Consider the following 19666-nt stretch of genomic DNA (forward strand, 5'->3'; position numbering starts at 1 on the left):
GAAGCCGGACACAAGGAAAAGCACATTTCTACCACTAGCACCTACACAATATTGGGATGAGTTATGAATTTTTTTTTCCACACAGTCATGTCTTTGCTTATATGATATGAACATGCTTTACTTAAGGAGGGAAAGAGTAGAATTTTAGACCTAGAATACAAGCACAGTGTAAGTCTGGTATCTTAGAACATACCACTTTATATCACTTCCATTTTTAAATTCATAATAAATACAAATTGCAGAACAAGTAGCAGACTCTGATATTCACTTTATCTTGCATTGCCAATATTCTTGTATTTGCACATTAACAAGTGTTTGAAAGTCTTCTTAAAGGTAATGTTGCAGAGGGCATAACAAGCTGGGTTGATGGTACTGTTGATGTAGCACAGCCAGTACCCAATGACCCAAACAGTCTCAGGGACACATTCATCACAGAAGGTGCTGATGAGAACCATGACATTGTAAGGAGTCCATGTGAATATAAACGCCAGAAGGATTGCAAAGATTGTCCGCGTGACTTTTTTTTCCCTGGCGGCCACTTGGCGCCTCTTTCGTACTTGGCTTCTCGCAATGTTAGCAAATTTCCTGGCGACAGTGCCAGACTTGTTCTGCACTGGGTTGTTGGTTGCATCTCCGGGCATGATCTCGATGGCAGTGACGCACTCGCTGCCAGCCTGTTTGGTGACTATCTTGATCTTTGACCATTTGGAGCTTGGCATTTTGGACAGTTTTGGCACTTGTGCATGCTGTATGACATCACTTGTGCTTTTCTCTTTAGGGTTGAATGGGACAGTGCTGGCTGAGCTGGACTCGTTTGAAGTCTCCTTCTCCTCACGGTGGCTTATGGACACGGGTTTTGTGGAGGACTTTTCGTCCACCTTTCCGTTCCTCACGGTGTCACTGAAGGAGTCCGTCGTCGGCTTGGGAGAGTTGTTGTTATTCTGCTGCTTGCTAAAGTGACTCTTGAGGAAGTTGGAAGATCGAGAAGTTTTCTCTTTCTGACTTTCAGGCCTATGACTTTTCATTCTACTCCTGCTGGCGAGGGAGACTTGGATGTACAAAACAGTCATGATGACAACTGGCAGATAGAAAGCCGCAATGGCCGTCCCAAACGTTACAGCAGGGTTGGAGAGGAATTGAATGTAACATTGTCCTTCTTTCACTTTGCGTTCACCAACAATGAACTGCCAAAAGAGGATGGCTGGAGCCCACAAGATGAAGGAGAGTATCCAAGCCGCTGCTATCATCAGCCCAGCCATTTTGGTGGTCCTTAGAGCTGGATAGGTCAGTGGCTTAGTAACACAGAAGTATCGATCGAAACTGATAATCAGCAAGTTCATTACTGAAGCATTGCTCACAACATAGTCCAGAGCTAGCCACAAGTCACAGACCACAGCTCCCAGAGGCCAGTAGCCTTTAATGATGTAGACTGTATACAAGTTCATAGAAAAGACTCCAATGATCAGATCAGCACAGGCCAAGCTGAATAAGAAGTAATTGTTCACAGTCTGCAATTGCCGATTTACTTTGATGGATAACATGACTAATATGTTGCCCACCACTGTGACCAGGCTGAGGGATCCAGTCACAACAGCTATAAAGACGATCTCAACTGTCTTGTAAGAGCTGGCCCACGTCATTTCAAAAGTTAAGTTTGAGTTAAAGCTGGCCCCAGCATTCTCAAATGTGCCATTCTCCATTTTGAGCTGCAAAGTTTCTCCAAACGTGCTATACATAGAACCTGAAACACACAGAAAAGCGTAATTAGAATGGTGACTCACGTGTCCCTTGCCCTGCTTGATCTACCAATGATCAACCTTGCACTGCTAGACCGTCCAGTTTCTCATCCCTTCTTTCCTTTTTTTAAGGGTGTTAAGGTTGAATGCAAAAATCCACTGTCATTGCTGCATATCAAATAGTGAGTGTTGCTGCTGTATATGGTGGCCTGTTTTTCACTCAGTACTGCATGGATATGGACCACATTATGTGAGTCGTGATAAAGGAAGGAGTGTCCCATGGAGAATGTTGATACAACCTTTAAAAATTGTATGGCACACAGAGGCCTCGTCTGCCTTCTCAGGTGCATGTCAAAGTTCCCATGGCATTATTTCAAAGAAGAGCAGGGGAGTTCTCCCAGGTGTTCTGGCCAATATTTATCCCACAACCAATACCTAGAAACAGATAATCTAGTCATTATCACGTTGCTGTTTGTGGGATCTTGCTGTGTGCAAATTGGCTACTGCGTTTCCTACATTAAAACAGTGACTTCACTTCAAAAGGCACTTCATTGGCTGTAAAGCACTTTGGGATGTCCTGAGGTCGTAAAAGGCGATATCTAAATGCAACTCTTTCTTTCTATTTGTTGGCATTATCCAGCAGCAATGTTCAATCACTTGTGTATCCTGTGTCTAGACAGACAGGAGAAAGGTACACTTTCCCTCACATACATTGAGGGTCAAAGATAAGGTCAAAGATAAAATAACTGGCGAGCTGGCACATAGTCCTATCATCTCTAGGGCCTGAGTACATAAAACATTGAATGGCTTAGGTAAGGTAAAGCATGGATATTACATTAAAATGAGGCAGGATAATTAGGCCAGAGTTCATAAATTGAAACGAGTGAAAAATAAATTCGGAACAAATACCAGAGGAAATTCTTCACACAAAGGACCATAAGTGCCTTTAAGAACCTGCCGGGCAGGGTCGTGGAGAGGCAGACTTTACTGATATTCAGAGTGCAGTTGGATGCTCAGCTAAGACAGCTGGAATGCTTTGATGGGTCAAATGGCTTTTTCTTATCTTTTGTTGTGTATCCAGCCTGGACTGATGGGATAAAACTGTCCCCCTCTGCTTATAAGGAACTGTAATGTGAATCCTACTCTTTAACCGCAGGGTAGGCTAGACCGCTTTGCTGAGGGATTTATGGAGTCATGTTGTTAGGGAGATTCTGGGGAGCTCAGCAATACAAACATAAGAAAAATGACGGATAGGAAAAGACCGTCTGGTCCATCCAGCCTTTCCCATACAGTAATGATGCCTTATGCATCGCAATACTTACACTCCTCTCCCCCCCGGAAGCCATGTGATCTATACCAACAAATCAATACCATATCTGGCTTTTGCATGATAGATACAAGTGCTCCTGTCTCCAAAGCTGCCATCCCTCTCTGGGAGGAGATTAACAAATGACCAAGCAGACAGCAGATCATTCTTAGTGCATGTTAACTTCCAGGTAGCTTCTCTATCACTACACCAGCTGCATGCTATAGGAGAGAGCTAGACCATTTCCCCAAGGTTTGTTGTCAGGTGCATATATCCCAAGAGCAATGCTGTAGCCAAGAGTGGAAGGACTTAGACCAGTTGGGCCGAATGGCCTGTTTCTGTGCTGTAAATTCTATGACTTCAAACTAAACTGAAAAGCACTGAATGACTAAAACCTGGCACAGGTATTGACACTTAGCAGATGTCTTCCAGCTTCGAGCAACTACTGCACTTTCAAAACTGGATAACAAATGTTGCCTGTGGCTCACCCATGCTCTTATTTCCTGTCAGTTTGAATCACTGGTCGTATGCACCTTGCTGGATAGCCAGCCAAGCACATCAGACTAACTTTACCTGAAGCAGGATTTGATTTTTCTGCTTAAACAAATCTGGCAAACTTGGTTTCCAGCCCCCACTGAGCTATTTGTGCAATCTGTGCCTCTTTTAACTCTCGTATTTTTTGCATCAGAATAGTTGACAGCTGTCTGGTGCCTCTTGGATTTACACCTGGAGTTATCAGTAACCCGGAGGATTTCTTTGGTACTTGAAATGGTTGAACGGAGCTGATGGCGGGGGGGGGGTTCCAGTAGTAGTCTGTCATCTGTTACTTGGACTTTGTATAAAATACACATTATTGTCAAGTGAACCCTCCAGCCAGTTCAGATGAATAGTCGCACCCCAAATTTTTAACCAATTTTTCTCTCTCAGATCCTCGTTGCATTTTTACTTCTGCTGTGTAACTGTCCTTGTAAGAAGAGGGCCAGACCATCTAGATCTTCTGATTTGTTTTCTTCTCCTCAGGAAGCACCGAGTCTCTGCTCAATACTGTGTCACCTTTAGACCGTTTCATTAGTGGGTTCTTCACATATAGACATTGTTGTCACCCTGGCTTATCCAGCATATTGTTAGCAACATAAAATGGAACTTAACCAATATGAAAGAGGAGTTAACCCAATGTACTTTAATACTTCTTGTGTGAAACCATAATTCATCTCTTCAAATTACTACCACTACCTCCAGTGACAGTGTAATGCTTCCCACAGACACAGCAGAGTAAAATCTATAAATGTACCACTAGGTGTTTTCCCCAGTTTAAGTGGACATAGTAAGACAACTCTGCCCACCTATAATTATACTTTCCTGAAATCCTGGTGGATAAATGCACATTTTGATTTTGTGCCATAGTGTAAAACGGGCGATAGCGAGTCGGCAGCCTGTTTTACATCTCTCCCGATTTTTATTTCCATTGAAGTCGGCTGTGTGAAAATTTCATTATGCTTCACTGCATCCTAGTGATAATGCTGCAATGGTTTGTACGTGGCTCCTGTGCCTCTTGAAATGATGCACATGTTTATTCTAAACCTATGTCAAACTCCCACTTTCACCCCATCGCTATCTTTTACTTTATACTCTGCCCATTCTGGCACATCGAGAAATCCTTAGCCAGTGCGTCTTTTCACCTGGTCTGGACTTCTGAATGTCCTTAGCCAGGGGCAATATGGTAGCCTCAACAAGTCACAAACCAATAACGTTTGTAATGATTGAATGAAGGGGTGCTAAATTATGATTAAACATTACAAGTATAGTTGTGAGCTATAACTTGCGTTACTACGATGAGGCCAATCTGTCCTCCCGCGATGGCTCGGTGGTCAAGTGCAGCATTCAAGTGATCCACATAATTAGAAGGTCGCTAGTTCAATTCACAGTCTGTGCTGAGGTGGCTGATCTCAGCTGGAGCATTTGTAGGAGCAGTACAATGGATTTTTGTGCCCTGGGCTAGGAAAGGAGAAATCAGCCCGGATCCCTACTCTTGAATGCTATCCCTGTGAGAAAGTGGGGACGTGTGTGTGTGAGAAGAGGATTGGGCATTTGTCTGTGATGCCCTCTGTGGGAAAAATAGCCTGCTTGTTATACAGTGTCTGGGCTCACATAAATAATGGCCACTCGGCCAAGATACCTGTAGGTCATGGGCATATGTCCCAACATAAGTCAGTGTATTTGGGGGAGCGGGGGGGGCGGGTGGATAGTGGCAAGGAGGGGGGAAGGAACCAATTCTGATTGGTGGTAAAGGAATGACTTGCATTTATGTAATGCCTTATCATGCCTCTTGGAAACTATTCAAAATGCTTATAAGACAATGAATTACTTTTGAAATACAGCTATGGTTATGTAGGCCACTTGGCAGCTGTAGTTTGCACTGCAACGGGATGAACGATCAATTAATTAGTACTTTATTATGAAGGCAAGGCCAATCTGATAACTGCTCAACAGTGAACACGTGCATTGAACAGATGCCCAGCTTTTGGCTTTGTGTAAACATTGCTCATTCACTCCCTTCTGTGGCTCATTACATCTCAGTAACCTCTACACACATCCAGAAAACATTGGGTATAAAGGAACAGTTACAGCTGGGACCATATGGTGTGGTTCTGCGCCCAGGTGCTGTAAACTGAGCAAACTATTTATTGACCAGAGCTGTGAAACCGATGCTTGAGAGCAGGAGGAGCTGTGTTGATGATGGAGAAGTAGGTGTCTATCTAGGATTACAGCAGCTGCATAAATGGCAGCCATACCTTCGGTTTGTGCATTGTCCATGATAATGGCATTTAAACAGGATTGTAAAATATCCGGTGAAGGTACTTTGGGACCCCCCTGAAAGGACTTGCCAGTTCCTGCAAGCTGATGTGTCACTTTATTTGCCTTGGGAAAAGCATTTTTATCACCTTGCTTTGTACACCCAGAACATTGAATGCAGGAGTTGGGATGTCTTGTTGAAGTTGTACAGGGCATTGGTGAGGCCACACTTGGAGTACTGTGTACAGTTCTGGTCACCCTATTATAGAAAGGATATTATTAAACTAGAAAGAGTGCAGAAAAGATTTACTAGGATGCTACCGGGACTTGATGGTTTGACTTACAGGGAGAGGTTAGACAGACTGGGACTTTATTCCCTGGAGAGTAGGAGGTTAAGGGGTGATCTTATAGAAGTCTATAAAATAATGAGGGGCATAGATAAGGTCGATAGTCAAAATCTTTTCCCAAAGGTAGGGGAGTCTATAACGAGGGGGCACAGATTTAAGGTGAGAGGGGAGAGATACAAAAGGATCCAGAGGGGCAATTTTTTCACTCAAAGGGTGGTGAGTGTCTGGAACGAGCTGCCAGAGGCAGTAGTAGAGGCGGGTACAATTTTGTCTTTTAAAAAGCATTTGGACAGTTACATGGGGAAGATGGGTATCGAGGGATATGGGCCAAGTGCAGGCAATTGGGACTAGCTTAGTGGTATAAACTGGGCGACATGGACATGTTGGGCCGAAGGGCCTGTTTCCATGTTGTAACTTCTATGATTCTATGATTCTATGAAATGAAGCCCACAGGAGACTGCGTAAGTGTACATTCCATGCAGGAAGAATGCGCAATGTTTAGATGTTGGTTTGTGCAGAACTCAAACAATTCCCAATGGAGATTATTTCCCTTTAAATTATTTTATACTTTGTGCAAGACTAATTTTGTCGGGGGAGGGCGGAGAGAATTAAAACTTAAGGTGAATCCAATGTAGTCATAAGAACATAGAAATGTCAAAGGGTGAGAAAAGACTGTTCAGCCCAATGAAGCTCATTCCTCTCATACCCAAACTCTCCCAGAAGAAAAGTCAAGGACAAGAAAAATTACTGATGGATGAGGAAGGATTTCCTTACACATCAATTCTTCTACAGCAACATGCACTTATATAACACCTTTAAATGTGGTGAAATACCCTGAGTGAAATGGTGAGAGACTAGGAGCTGTGGAGGAACAAAGGGAATTAGATGTTCACGTACACAAATCACTAAACGCTAGTGCACAGGTACAAAAAGTAATCAGAATGGCTAATGGAATGTTGGTCTTTTTCTCAAGGGGATTGGAATACAAAATGCTTCAGTTGTACAGAGCCTTGGTCAGACCTTATCTGGGCTATTGTGTTGAGTTTTGAGCACCAAACCTCAGGAAAGATATATTGGTCTTGGAAGGAGTACAATGCAATTTCACCAGAATGATACCAAGGCTTGAGGGGTTAAATTATGAGGTTATAATAAACACATATAGTGGTTGAGTAAATAAAAACAGAAGCTGCTGGAGAAGCTCAGCAAGTGAGGCAGCATCTGTGGAGAAAGAAAGAGTTAACGTTTCAGGTCGAAGACTTTTCGTCAAAATGTGAGTTCTGAAGACGTGAAAAAAGATTGTTCAGCCCAATGCTCTTCGACCTGAAACGTTAACTCTGTTTCTTTCTCCACAGATGCTGCCTCACTTGCTGAGCTTCTCCAGCATTTTCTGGTTTTATTTCAGATTTCCAGCATACGCAGTATTTTGCTTTTGATTTAGTGGTTGAGTAAACTTGGTTTGTATTCTCTTGAGATTAGAAGGTTGAGAGGTGATATAATCAAGGTGTTTAAAATGATAAAGGGATTCAATAGGGTAGATACAGAGAAACTATTTCCTCTGGTGGGGGAGTCCAATAAAAGGGGCCATGATCTTAAAATTAAAGCCAGGCCATTTAGGAGTGAAATTAAGAAGCATTTTTTCTCACAAAGTTTAGTGTAAATCTGGAACTCTCTTCCCCCAAAAGGCTGTGGATGCTGGGACAATTGAAATTTTCATGACTGAGATCGATAGATTTTTGTTAGGTAAGGATATCAAGGGATTATGGAGCTAAGGTGGGTAAGTGGGGTTGAGGTACTGATCAGCCATGGAACAGGCTTGAGGGGATGAATGGCCTACTCCTGTCAACCTAGAAAGCACAGGTAAGATTGAACCTGGAGTACTGGGTCCAGCTTTAATCAACATACGTATGAGAAGATAGTCAATGCAATGAACTAAAAAAAAATGACTTCGAGGCTGGTACGGGATCTTAAATCAATAGACGTTGAAGGTGGAAGGATGTCCCAGTTATAGTGTAAGTTTTGCTTTGGAGAGGATGTAGTCTGTCACAGCATCGATGCAACAGCTACAGTAGAGCTGCTGATCTGGCATTGTAGTGACGTTAGTCATATTTGGGACATTGTTTGGAAAAGGTGTCTTTAACGAATCGTACGGGCTGCAGTCTAGAAACCTCCGGGCAGCTCACTGAGCCACTGTTCCCATCAGCTTTCTTTTAGTCATAGGAAAGTTCAGAGGCTGCCAAACATATGTTTGAGTTCTACCTTCTCTGTACGACAGGTGCGCAGTATAATCAATACAACTACCATCGGATGCCCATCAGTCAGCTCAGTAGCAACGACACGGCCGAACGATCAACATTACCTGCAGCCAATAAATTGCAGTTTGTTGCAATATATGTGTTTATTATAACTGGAATACAAACACAGTAAGGAGGTGGAGGGTGGTGAACATGATTCAAGTTATTAACTTACGTTGGGTAGCTGGGGTCAGGCTCTTTGTGGTGAAACGAAAGGGAGCTGTGGGAATCTTGAATTTAATGCAACATGAGGGTTAACTACTTCGCATTTAAAGCTGTTAACTTAGGGAATTAACTACCACTCAAGGCAGAGTGCGCTGACTCAGGAGATAAAAATAGACAAATTTCTGCAGTGGAGGGATATGGGCTCAGCATAAGTTTACAACACAGAAGGAGGCCATTCAGCCCATTGTCCCATTGCCCTGCTCTCTTCCCATAGCTATGTATCCTCTGCTTCAAATGTTTATCCAATTTCCCTTTAAAAGTTGCAATGATCTTAGCCTCAACCATTCTCTGTAGTAAAGCCTTCCATGCTCTAACAACCCTCTGCTTAAAGAAATTTCTCCTAACCTCTCTCCTCACACTCAGTGACTTCCCAACCAGATGAAATATCCTTTCGCCTATTTACTCTTTTTTAAAATCTCAATTAAATCTCCTCTTAGCCTTCTTTGCTCCAGTGGCAATTGGCCAAGTACCTCAAGTCTCTCCTCATTAACTATAGTACCATCCTTGGCATGACAAAAGTCTGTATGGGTCTTGAATAAGGACTTTAATGACAAGGCGATTGAGATTTGTCAAGTAACAAACTCTTCTTCCTGTTTCTGATCCAGGTGCAGTGTTCTAGGGTTCACAAGACTATCCTCAAACCTATTCCACATAAATCATCAGTTCATGGTATAGTAACACTGACCTGAGTTTTCATAGTAGGTCAATTTTCTCAGAATTCAACAAATGCTTCCATTGGAGAATCTGCCCGTTCCGATAATGTTTCAAGTCACGTGTGTATGTTTTCCATATCTGGGGGAGCAGTCAGTGCCACACACTCTTTCACAATGGCTGACAACACTGATCTGAATATTCACAGCATGTGAGCACAGTCAAGGTGTGTCTGCATTAAGTGTCAGTAATTCAAGGAACTTCGGCTCAGAGTTGTTGAGCTGGAGTCCGAGCTGCAGATATTACGACGCATCAGGGAGGGGGAGAGTTATCTGGTCACTTTGAGGCAGTCACACCCCTTAGGTTAGGTAGTGGTTTAGATTTGATCAGTGGTCAGGTTCAGGAGGATATGACTGCGAGTCAGGCAGGTAAGGGGACCCAGGATGCAGCGATGAAGGAGCCTCAGCCTTTGACCTTGTCCAACAGGTACGAGGTACTTGCTACTTGTGTGAATGAGAACAAAGACTGCAGGGAGGATGGGCAAACTGACCATGGCACCGTGGTACAGGGAGCCAAACAAGTGGGGGGAGTAAAAAGGATTGTGGTAGTGCTAATGGATAGTATAGCCAGGGGGATAGATACTGTCCTCTGCAGCCACGATCGGGAGTCCTGAAGGCTGTGTTGCCTGCCTGGTGCCAGGATTAAGGACATTCCTCGAGGCTGGAAAAAGAACCTGGAGGCATGAGGGGGAGGATCCAGTTGTCGTGGTCCATGTAGGAACCAATGACATAGGTAGAACTAGGAATGAGGTTCTGCTGAGGGAGTTTGAGGAGCTAGGGTCCAAATTAATAAGCAGAACCTCAAAGGTAATAATGTCTGGATTACTACCTAAGCCATGTGCAAATTGCCATAGGGACTAACAGATTAGATGGTTAAATGTACAGCTGAAGGATTGATGTGGGAAGCAGGGGTTTCAATTCATGAGGCACTGACCCCAGTACTGGGGAAGGAGTGAGCTGTTCCGTTGGGACGGGCTCCACTAAATCCAGGCTGGGACCAGTGTCCTAGTGAATTGAATAACTAGGGTGGTAGAAAGGGTTTTAAACTAATAAGACGGGGGGAGGGTTCAGGTAAGGGTAAAATTATCAGTCTAAAGAGAAAAGTCAAGGCTGTACAGCAGAGTAGCGATTTGGGTAAAAACAAGCAGAGTGTGTCAGGAAGGGACAGAGTGTTTAACAAAGGTAATAGGGAATTAGTGACTAAGGTCACATCAGGGAAAAATAGTAAAAAGTTAAAATTAAAGGCGCTTTATCTGAATGCACAAAGCATTTGTAACAAGATAGATGAATTAATGGCATAAATAGAGATAAATGGGTCTGATCTAATAGCCATTACTGAGACGTGGTTGCAAAGTGACCAAGGTCGAGAACTAAATATTCCAGGGTATTGACTTTTAGAAAAAATAGGCAGAATGGAAAAAAGGGGAGGGGGTAGCCCTAATAATAAAGGATGAGATAAAGACAGTAGTGAGAAAGGATCATAGCACAGAAGATCAGGAAGTAGAATCAGTATGGGTGGAGCTAAGAAATAATAAGGGGCAGAAAACACAGATAACTAACAGTAGTTATAGTGTTGGACAGAGTATTAATCAGGAAATTAGAGGAGCATGTAAGAAAGTTAATGCAATAATCATGGGGGATTTTAATTTTCATATAGACTGGGCAAACCAAATTTGCAAAAGTAGTTTGGAGGACGAGTTCATGGAATGCATTCGAGACAGTTTCCTAGAACAATATGTAGAGGAACCAACTCTGGGAACAGGCTATTTTAGACCTAGTATTGTGTAATGAGACAGGATTAATTAGTAATCTTATAATAAAGGATCCTCAGGGGAAGAGTGATCATAATATGATAGAATTTCATATTGAGTTTGAGAGTGATGTATTTAAGTCTGAAACTAGAGTCTTAAATTTAAACAAGGCCAATTATGTAGGTATGAGGGGTCAGTTGGCTAAGGTAGATTGGGAAATTAGATTAAAAGATATGATGGTTGATAAGCAATGGCGAACATTTAAAGAAATAATTCATAATTCCCAACGGATAGACATACCCTTGAGGAATAAAAACACCCAGGAAAAGTGATCCAACTGTGGCTAACTAGAGAATTTAAGGATAGTATTAGATTAAAAGAAGAGGTTTACAATGTTGCCAAAAAGAATAGTAAGCCTGAGGATTGGGAGGGATTTAGAAATCAGCAAAGGATGACCAAGAAATTGATAGAGGGAGAAAATTGAATATGAGAGTAAACTAGCCACAATCTTATTGAATGGCAGATCAGGCTTGAGGGGCCGTAGGGCCTCCTCCTGCTCCTATTTCTATGTTCTTATGTTTTACTGAGATCCTTTCAGTGTGATACCTCGCAAATGCAATCTGAATGAGGAACTGAAGCGTAGCTCTTGGACTGACTGAGGAACATAGGAACAGGAGTAGGCCATTCAGCCCCTCGTGCCTGCTCCGCCATTTGATAAGATCATGGCTGATCTGTGATCTAACTCCATATACCTGCCTTTGGCCCATATCCCTTAATACCTTTGGTTGCCAAAAAGCTATCTATCTCAGATTTAAATTTAGCAATTGAGCTAGTATCAATTGCCGTTTGCGTAAGAGAGTTCCAAACTTCTACCACCCTTTTTGTGTAGAAATGTTTTCTAATCTCACTCCTGAAAGGTCTGGCTCTAATTTTTAGACTGTGCCCCCTGCTCCTAAAATCCCCTGAGGCAGGAGGATTGGAGTGACAAGCACCTCTGGGATTGAACAAGGCAGGGTTCAAGGGACAGACAGCTCTGGAACAGACTGGGCAGTAGGACTCAAGGATTCAGCACTGGAACAGACTGAGGCAGGAGGAACTGAATTTCAGACAGCCTCCAGAACAGATTGAACAAGAGAAATTGAATTAGAGGCAGCCTCAAAAACAGATTGAAGGCAGGAGAAATTGAATTACAGGCAGCCTCTAGAACAGATTGAAGGCAGGAGAAATTGAATTACAGGCAGCCTCTAGAACAGATTGAAGCAAGAGGAATTGAATTACAGGCAGCATCTAGAACAGATTGAAGCAAGAGGAATTGAATTACAGGCAGCCTCTAGAACAGATTGAAGGCAGGAGAAATTGAATTACAGGCAGCCTCTAGAACAGATTGAAGCAAGAGGAATTGAATTACAGGCAGCCTCTAGAACAGATTGAAGCAAGAGGAATTGAATTACAGGCAGCCTCTAGAAAAGATTGAAGCAAGAGGAATTGAATTACAGGCAGCCTCTAGAACAGATTGAAGGCAGGAGAAATTGAATTACAGGCAGCCTCTAGAATAGATTGAAGGGAGGAGGATTAAAATATGGGCAGCTTCTAGAATTGATTGAAGGGAGGAGAAATTGAATTATGGGCAGCTTCTAGAACACACTGAAGGCAGGAGAAATTCAATTACAGGCAGCCTCTAGACTACTGATGCAGGAGGGTTTTTAAAAAAAATACTTGTGTATTGAGGTAAGGTAAAAAATACTTTTCAATTTGAGACCTTATCCTGGAATAATGTCTTTTTAAACTTAACATCCATCAACACTTATTCCATTGAACTGGTGGCGAAAATCTGAGGGAGATTTGAGACTTTGAATTGAATCATCCTTGATGAATTTCCACACAGCGATAAGAGGGAAGCCCAATCCTCTATCCTTCAACAAATATCGAAATGTATATAGAATAACAGATGTCTGGCAGTGAGTTACCAGACAGTAATTCAATCGAATGCTTCTGATAACCACATCAGCTTAAGGCGGAGTGATTCATGAACGTCAGCGGAATCCATGAGATTGAATTACTGCCTGGTAACTTCAGGCCAGATGTTAGTTTGTTCTTTATGCAACATCGTCCATTCTTTACAAGCAAGTGCCTGGTTTCTGAGTGTTATGTGGCAGCATGACGTGTCTGAGGGGATATCAAAGATGACGATGATGAGGGCGAGGAGATACATGGCATCATGTGGTAAACAATACAGGAACATCTGGAGTATTAGCATGGTTTTACTTTGGGCAATATTGCACATCAGAGTAAATTAGACACCAACATGTTATACTGTAAAATAGGAGGTTGCTGAATTCTTCTCTATCAGCCTAACATTCAATGGGATCCTACATCACAACTGATATCCCGCGAGGTCCCATATTAGAGCAGATATCCTGTGTGGTCCTTTGTCACAACTGATATCCTGTGGGGTCCCATGTCAGAGAAAATAGCCTGTGAGGTGCCACATCAAATTTCAATATCTTATGAAGTCCTATATTTGGCACTAACCTCGATTATCAGAAGATGCAGCTGCTATTAAAAACTTCAAGAAGTTTCATTTTACGTTGAATACTAGGAGTCAGCCAGAGAGTTACAGTCTGTAACCCAACCCTGGGTTCAGCCGTGTTTCACTGAGCCTCTCAACTGGATGACCGCCCTATTGTAAACCACTACCAACCAACCACTATCTATATAGAGGGTTGTTCCTTATAAGGTTAGGTTTAGGTTCAGTTCTGGGTGTTCACACATATATATAAACTAAAGTGTGCAGAGATTCAAAATTAACTTTTCAGAAGTAGAACTGGGTTGAGCTCACTGGGACCGTTGTGGATTTATCAATTTTTTTTTTGTATCAAGTAGCTATTTTTGGTTGCTAAGCTTCATGTGATTAATTACAGAAAAGTTTAGGTTTCTTCCAGAGAGTTAAATCATGTCCCCGTTACCATTAATGAGACAGGAAGGGCTGGCCAACCATCTATCACACTAATTGGTCACTGACAGTGAGCGCAGGCATCCCTGGAGTTACTGGTTTATCTTTGCCGTTCCTGAGTCGAGGGGAAGGGGTGGCCCTGAGGTAAAACTTTCAAACCCGTATCTAGGTAAACCTGCCTCTCACATTAAAGACTGGTTAAAGAGGTGCGGTTGGAGAAAGTTTCACTTCTCAAAAGAGGAAGAAGGAGAAGTCACAGGCTAACAGTGCTCCCCGCTGCCTCAGCAGAGGACTGGTATAGTGTGTGCATTGGAGTCAATGGAAATAAAAATAGGGAGCGATGTAAAATGGGCTGCCGGTTCGCTATCACCCGTTTTACTCTACCGCACAAAGTCAAAATCTACCTTCATGGTCTATCCAAACTGAGATGTGTACAAATAAAAGTAAAACTAAATCATCATTTGGTTTGCCTCATCAACTGTACAATTTACATCCTGCGGGGAAGGAGTATGAGGGCAGTTCCATGGGCAAGGGCTCCATAACTTTTGGTGTTTTCCCAAATCCACCTACAACTCGTGCATTACATGCTGTGATTGCCAAATGTCCCATAACTTCTTTGTCAACATGCTTGTTGTGTGGGGCGGTAGGTTGCAACTTAGGGGGGTCTTCTTGCTGCCGAGAGTGAGATCTGTGCATTCCTGTGAGTCGGTGGGGGGGGGCGCAGTATCTACCCTGCTTGCTTCAGGCCCATTACGCATGGAATTGGACCCCAAGGGGTAGGTCGGCCAGTGATAGCGTCTGTGGAGCTCTAGGGCCTCTGTCCAGAAGGGTCGGCTGGTGATTCTGGACCCAAAGTAAGTGCAGGAGAATGCTCTTGTGGCCACCATTCTGCCAGCACCCATCTATTGAGGTCAGAAGTCAGGGGGCACACATTTGTTTAGTTTGTCTGCGGTGAGATATGCGTGCTGGATGATTCCTAGCTGACCCTCTCTCATTCTGCTCCAGGATGCAGACAATACTGAGCGGCCAGTTCTTATGCAGTCAGTTTGCACTGGGGATTCTATGAGGCAGAGCAGGGCCCTGGATCAAATGGTGGACCTGGACCGAGCGAAGTCGTCGTGTTTAGTGATATGAAATTTGCCAACCAACTACTGGAGGACACGATTTGACCCTAATGAAGCAGCTTATCCAGCTCAGTGATGCCCTTCTCATGCCACTGGCATGGAGATCCCCTGGTTCACTACAGCAGGGGGAAGGCTAACAGGCCCACTGACACCTTCGGTATAGTGCAAGCTCCCCTCCTATAATATATATGACTATATTACAAGGGTTAGGGATGCTATCGGGTGTTCCAGGATCTCTGATGGTTTTTGCTGGGGGCTTGCGAAGGGGAGAGTTTACAGCGGGGATTGGGAGGATATCAATTGCTTCCATGTGAAGTCAGACATTTTGAGGAAAGGCTTCGCTCCAGACGATGACATCCTGGAATTGGAATGCCGAATTGTACTGCTTAAAGTTGGGTAGGCTCTTTCCGGCTTCTCCCTCAGGAAGTCGGAGCCATCTCGGACATATCCTTGGCCACCTTCAGAGCTAGCTGGAAGTATCCCAGGACTGCTGTGCCAGGAAATTAATGGGTAGCATCTGAAACATTTAAAGGAGGCCGGGGAACACATTCTTCTTTTTGGAGCTCGCTCTTCCCACCAGACGGGCAGACAGCTCCGCGCTAGTCCTAACTCCTGACCAGGAGGGCACCCGGGCACTGTCCTCAAGCAACCCAACCCTAATGTATAGAATTATATATGACTACATGACCCTCAATGTTTTACCTGCAAGTATTATGTATTCTGTAATATAGCATATACTCTAAGAAGAAAGAACTGTTTACATTACTTCAGGACATCTCAAAGTGCTTGACAGTCAATGAAGTACTTTTGAAACGTAGGCACTGTTGTGATGTAGGGAAACACAGCACCCAATTTGCACACAGCAAGATCCCACAAATGAGATAATGACCAGGTAATCGTTTTTTAGTGATGTTGATTGAGAGATAAATATTGGCCAAGATACCGGAGAGAACTCCCCTTATAGTGCCATGGGATCTTTTATATCCACCTGAGAGAGCAGACGGGGCCTCGGTTTAACTTCTCATCCAAAAGACAGCACCTCCAATAGTGCCGCAGTGAAGTGTCAGCCTAGATTATGTGCACAAGTCTCTGGAGTGGGGCTTGAACCCACAATCTCCTGAGTCAGAGACAAGAGGTCTCCCATGAGCTGCACTGCACCAATCCATGACCTGAAAGTGCCTTAATGCCTCATAATATAAAACAATGAGAAAAATTTTGGTCGGGGGGGAAAACACTTTTCCCTTGAAAGCACAAAGTGTCCATCGTGCCAACAAAGCTGTTCAGGCATTTCTGAGGAAGAAATGGGTGTGGGGAAGAAAATGAGCAGAAGAAAACTTCCCAACGATTGTTCAGAACAGCAATTTCATCAAAGTCGGTTACTTTCTGTTGGGAAGAAAACTTCAACATAGGCACTGTCCTCAGTCAGTAACAGCACCTAATGGTCTCCCGTCTCCTGTGTGCAAAGCACTACAGCGGCGTGCTCACCAGTATTGATGGGCTGGAACATGAACAGCACAGGAATAAAGTAGGGTCATTTTAAATTCAGTTCAGGGAAGTTATAGATACATTTTTTAGACACTCCAAATCTATTTGCTGGTGCTTCAAATACTTGCGACCAGTACTGACTGCAGACAGGTCCTGTAGCAATGAGAGTGATGGACATCCACCCTCTACTTTGCCTTCATGCTAAAGCTTGACTCATCTGGCCTCTCAGGTGGACGTAAAAGATTCCATGGTGCTATTTTGAAGCAGAGCAGGGGAGTTCTCCCCGGAGTCCTGGCCAATATTTATCTGTCACAGAATCATAGAAAATTTACAGCACAGAAGGAGGCCATTCAGCCCATCGTGTCCACGCTGGCCTAAAATGAGCCACCCAATCTAATCCCACTGTCCAGCACTTGGTCCGTAGCCTAGTCATGGCACTTCAGGTGCATATCCAGGTACTTTTTAAATGAGTTGAGGGTTTCTGCCTCTATCACCCTTTCAGGCAGTGAGTTCCAGACCCCCACCAACCTCTGGGTGAAATTTTTTTTGCTCTAATCCTTCTACCAATCACTTTAAATCTATGCCCCCTGGTTATTGACCTCTCTGCTAAGGGAAATAGGTCCTTGCTATCCTCTCTATTTAGGCCCCTCATAATTTTGTACACCTCAACTAAATCACCCCTCAGCCTCCTCTGTTCCAAAGAGAACAACCCCAGCCTATCCAATCTTTCCTCATAGCTAAAATTCTCCAATCCTGGCAACATCCTCGTAAATCTCCTCTGAACCCTCTCTTGTGCAATTACATCCTTCCTGTAATGTGGTGACCAGAACTGTACACAGTACTCAAGCTGTGGCCTAACCAATGTTTTATACAGTTCCAGCATAACCTCCCTGCTTTTATATTCTATGCCTCGGCTAATAAAGGAAAGTATCCCATATGCCTTCTTAACCACCTTATCTACCTGTCCTGCTTCCTACCGTCAACCAACAGATTATCTGGTCATTATCACTTTGTTCTTTATGGGACCTGACTTTGCGCATATTGGCTGCCACGTTTCCGACAAATCCTTCAAAAGTACTTCATTGGCTGCAAAGCGCTTTGGGATGTCCTTAGGTCGTGAAAGGCATTATAGAGATGCAAGTCAGTCAGTCTTTTTCTTTCTCTCTTTCAACACCAACTAAAGACAGACTTATTAATAAAGTAGGTGATTGGGGTTTTAGGTCTGTTTGTGTTGTGGTCAATAAGGAACCAATGATTTGTTTCTTCAAATAGGATTGGTTAAATGGTGCACGTGACAGGGCACAGGACATGTACCCAAAGACTGACAAAAAAAGCATAGTGCCCTTTAGTGTTTTTAAATTTATATTACAGGTGAATTATATTGTTCGGGTCCATGACAACTGGCTGGTTCCTGGCTTTAAGCGTGGGGCAGAGTCCTTATCAGGACACTTTTCAGAAATCAAACGATGGCAAACAAAATCAATTCCCTTTTGCTTTCTGTGTTTGTTATGATTTTTATTTTGCTTTGACCTTTTGTTTAAAACAGAAGGCGCGTAAAACTTCCTGTGCAAAATTTATTAATAATGTTAATTTAAACTGGAAGGTCCTCTCCTCCCTGTCAGTGTGTGACTTTTCAATTCATGGCTTAAAATTATTTTACAGCAGGAGCTCTCCCCGGGTGACCCAGTGCACCGGTCCGTGAAGGTTTAAAACCATACGGACCGGGTAGGTTCCATCCCCAGTTAGTGTTGAGTTTGGTGCTCTCAGTCAGGGAGCCAGCTGGTGGCAGTACGATTGGCCTCAACTCCAGGGAGGGGAAAATCAGCGAGCGCCTGGTTGATATCCAGTAACTGGCAAAAGAACCAGAGGGAAGATGAGGCGAATTTTTTTTACACAGCGAGTTGTTATGATCTGGAATGCACTGCCTGAAAGGGTGGTGGAAGCAGATTCAATATTAACTTTCAAAAGGGAATTGGATAAATACATGAAGGGAAAAAATTTGCAGGGCTATGGGGAAAAAGCAGGGGCAGTGGGACTAATTGAAATGCTCTATCTGAGAGCAGGCACGATGGGCCGAATGGCCTCCTTCTGTGCTGTATAATTCTATGATTCTATGACTCCAGCTGGAAAGTGCATCTGTGTGAACATTGGATATGGACAGTATTGGGTGGGGGGCGGCTGTGGTGCTCTCCGTGGCCGAAGAGCTTTCTGACACTCACTGTCATGGCTCACACATGAAGTTGGCCATTCGGGACTCTGGTGCCTGTGGAATTATATCCTAACAGGGAGTCAACGCCTTCACTAGAGGAGATTAAAATGGAAGGAGAAAATGACTTAACAGCATCCAGGTCACGGGGTACATGATGGCCAAGATGCAGCATAATACAGGTGTCTAGGGTAACTGGAATGTTCAGGCACAATATCTGGAATGTTCAGGCACACCAACACATGAGGAACTGAAAAGACTAATTGCTAAATGTCTCGCACCACCAAAATACGGCAATGATCAGACTGTGGAAACAGAAAGAGCTGTCTGTTTACTGAGAGATTACAGCCTCTTGACACTGGAGGACTAAAATACCTCTGATATCGTTGGGAAATAAACGCTAGAAGCAAAAAGAAAAAGGGTCGGCATGTTTGTTGACACAAAAATTTGTCACCACACGTGAATAGTCTCAGTCAATGTCCATGTGTAAAAACTAGAGGGAATGGTCCATTCAACAATGTGCCACTGGCAAGGTGAATGTCTGACAGGTGATTCTGTAGCCCATTCATTGCAAACATCACAGTTGCCATTACCGTTCACTCCATTTAATTATTTTTGCACAACAAAATGTATCCAATAATTTGAATTAAGCAGCAACTTGCATTTATATAGCGCCTTTAGCATAGCAACAAGTCCCGAGGCACTTCACAGGACTGTTATCAGACAGAATTTGACACCG

At 43.4% G+C, this 19666-nt stretch overlaps 1 protein-coding gene across 1 annotated transcript; it reads right to left on the reverse strand.

Moving 5' to 3' along the window:
• Positions 1-269: 269 nt before the first annotated feature.
• Positions 270-1736, reverse strand: chrm4a (cholinergic receptor, muscarinic 4a). The gene has a single exon (XM_067993466.1). The coding sequence runs from the start codon at positions 1734-1736 to the stop codon at positions 270-272; it is 1467 nt and encodes a 488-aa protein (XP_067849567.1).
• Positions 1737-19666: the final 17930 nt, after the last annotated feature.

The sequence above is a fragment of the Heptranchias perlo genome, chromosome 12 (genome assembly GCF_035084215.1).
Source record: "Heptranchias perlo isolate sHepPer1 chromosome 12, sHepPer1.hap1, whole genome shotgun sequence".
In the NCBI taxonomy this organism is placed as follows: domain Eukaryota; kingdom Metazoa; phylum Chordata; class Chondrichthyes; order Hexanchiformes; family Hexanchidae; genus Heptranchias; species Heptranchias perlo.